The sequence below is a fragment of the Montipora capricornis genome, chromosome 10 (genome assembly GCF_036669925.1).
Source record: "Montipora capricornis isolate CH-2021 chromosome 10, ASM3666992v2, whole genome shotgun sequence".
In the NCBI taxonomy this organism is placed as follows: Eukaryota; Metazoa; Cnidaria; class Anthozoa; order Scleractinia; family Acroporidae; genus Montipora; species Montipora capricornis.
In genome coordinates, this window is record NC_090892.1 from 46,101,479 (window position 1) to 46,103,978 (window position 2,500).

The 2,500-nt window shown below is 36.6% G+C and overlaps 1 protein-coding gene across 1 annotated transcript in view; it reads right to left on the reverse strand.

The window, feature by feature from the left end:
* Positions 1-2,500, reverse strand: part of LOC138019905 (eukaryotic translation initiation factor 2-alpha kinase 1-like) — a 26,063-nt gene that overhangs the window by 22,568 nt on the left and 995 nt on the right. Inside the window, exons 2-5 of the mRNA XM_068866861.1 lie at positions 1,179-1,340; positions 1,026-1,054; positions 743-850; positions 87-145 (exon numbers count right to left, since the gene is read on the reverse strand). Of these exons, the coding sequence (XP_068722962.1) occupies positions 87-145; positions 743-850; positions 1,026-1,054; positions 1,179-1,340 (358 nt within the window). The remainder of the gene's footprint in view (positions 1-86; positions 146-742; positions 851-1,025; positions 1,055-1,178; positions 1,341-2,500) is intronic.

Below are 2,500 nucleotides of genomic sequence, written 5' to 3' on the forward strand. Positions count from 1 at the left end.
ATGCCTTCTCTCTTGAGTACTGTCCTCTGCCACATAAAAGACCTTGGGCACAGTTTCCTGGTGAAACAGTTATGTTATCTACTTACTTGTGAGTTGTAAACTGGCCAAGCATTGGTCTTCTTGCACCCAGGGGAAATTTGTGCAACTGAAATCAAGCAACAGGTATCAGAATGTAGGACTTTGCCTGCCCACTAAAAACAACTTATTCTTTTATTGCATCATGGGCAAAGGCACAGAAAATGACCTTGATACACTTAATAATAATGTTAATCAATGTTTTTATTCCAAAAATACTCTATAACTATTATAAAGTATTTTTGGAATAAAAAATTACCTTATATTAAAAACGTCATCTCTGAAATACTTCAGTTGTACTTTCAAAGTCAATCCAAGTACAATTTGTTAGTGACAGTAATAATTGATTACCCTCAAAAAGGAAAGTCCCTTATAGCTCTTTTAAAACGAGGCTGAAATGACCAGAAATCTTTGGCAATGCTTGTATATTACACAGTATTTAAGGCTTCACAGACCAGCATTCAGTTTGCTGTTTGAAGTTTACATACAGGATAAAGATACTTGCAGACTTTGTGTGTGTTCTTTTAAACGCGACATGCTGTTACTGAATAGCCAATTTGTTTTTTTCTCAATAAGTCATTTGGTTCCTTAACAGAAACAGTGCAACTGTGCCTGATTAGAGATGACAAGACACGTGCTTTGATCAGATGGTTCTTAATAGGCTTACATCAGTTCCTGTCGTTCTTGCAGCAGCTTCCATAAGATCACTAAATGCCGTCTTATATTTTGCTCTGATAACACTAAACTCTTCCAAAAATGAAAAGGATGGCATCACCTACAGTACATATCAAGACAAACATTACATTCATAATTCATAAGGTGTGAATAAATGTCATAATGATTACAAATGATACCTGTTCAGCAGATGTCAAAGACAATGTTATGCCATAGTAAGTATTAAGCAACACAATGCAAGTTACTTATTTTTGGAAGAACATACAGCATCTTACCTTCATCTTCACAAGTTGTTGACATAGAACTAAAATGAAAAAAATGAATTAGATAAAAATTTCCTTCACATGAACTTCAAAGATTTTCAACAATGATTACTGCTATCCAAGATAGTTCAAAATGTGTTAAAATGAATGAAAACACAGTCCTACCATTAAAGATCTTCTTGCTCTTTTCGGAATCACTCTCATACAAAGAACACAGATGTTCAAGTAAAGACACCAATAAGAGATAGTTTGGTACACGGCCCTCCAAAGCTTGCACACTAGATGTTGGATCATTATTTGGGATGAATGTCTCAGCAGAATCTGCATCTGGTTTAAACATACAATCATGTAACAAGAACTCTTTCACTTCATAATGTAAAAAAAACCCCTTGTGAAAAGACAAAATCTCACGCACAACTTCCTTCAGCCCTAAAATCAGTGCTTAGACTTAACCATTAAAACGAGTGCTTAAACACAATGATATGTGGGGCAGATCAACTTTGAGGCGGAATGACTAGTTACCAGTTTAGCCTTAAAGTCATTTTTGAGTTATGAATTACTGTATTTAGTATCACCCAACTACTTGCACTAAATGCAAATCCTGCATTTTGATTGGCTACGCTACTAGATGACTATTAGTAATTAGTCCTCGAGTAGCGAAAAGCATGAGGCTTTCTTTCATTTTATTCCCAAACAAATATTTCATCAACTTGCATTTGCTAACTTTATTATTGCCTTTTCTGTCTGACTAGTCGGGTGATACCAAAACAATTAGACCCTTAGCCCTCAAGGGCCACGGGTCAATAGCCCATGCGGCTTCACCTCATGGGCTATTTAACAATTATTGCATGAGCGTGCTTTGGATATGAGACGGTAAAATGCGCCGAGTTGGCTATAACCAGTCTCATATCCAACAAGCGCGAATAGAATAATTGTTTTATTAAATTCCTTAAACTCCAAAAATTTGGAAGTACGAAATACGAGCGAAAAGAGGGAGCAAATCCGAGCGAAATCGAAAAAACTTGATGAGAAAGGATGCGATGTTGTGTAATACCTTGTGGTCACATAGACGCAGGCTCATCACAAAAACATTTATTGCCTTCTTGCGTACTTCTAAACGTCGGAATGGATCCAAACTTTCCACAAAAAAAGTTTGTTTTCCTTTTTGGCTTTATTCAAAGAGAAATCTCGCTTTCCGGCGAACAAATTTTTAGTTTAGCAACGCTTAACGCAATCATTTACCATATAAGGTCAAACCAAGGTATATGAGGTGATAACTGGGATTGAGTGAACCAATCAGAGCACGCGAAATGCATTATCCGAGGTTGAGAATTTAATAATGACCCGTAGCCCGCAAAGGGCTACCGGTCTAATTGTTATATATTTTATATTTACTGACACATAGTCTTAAGCATTAACCCATTCAATACCCCAGGATGCCCCCAGCTGATGAATAAAATCACCTGGCACTAGACACTGAGTCTCAC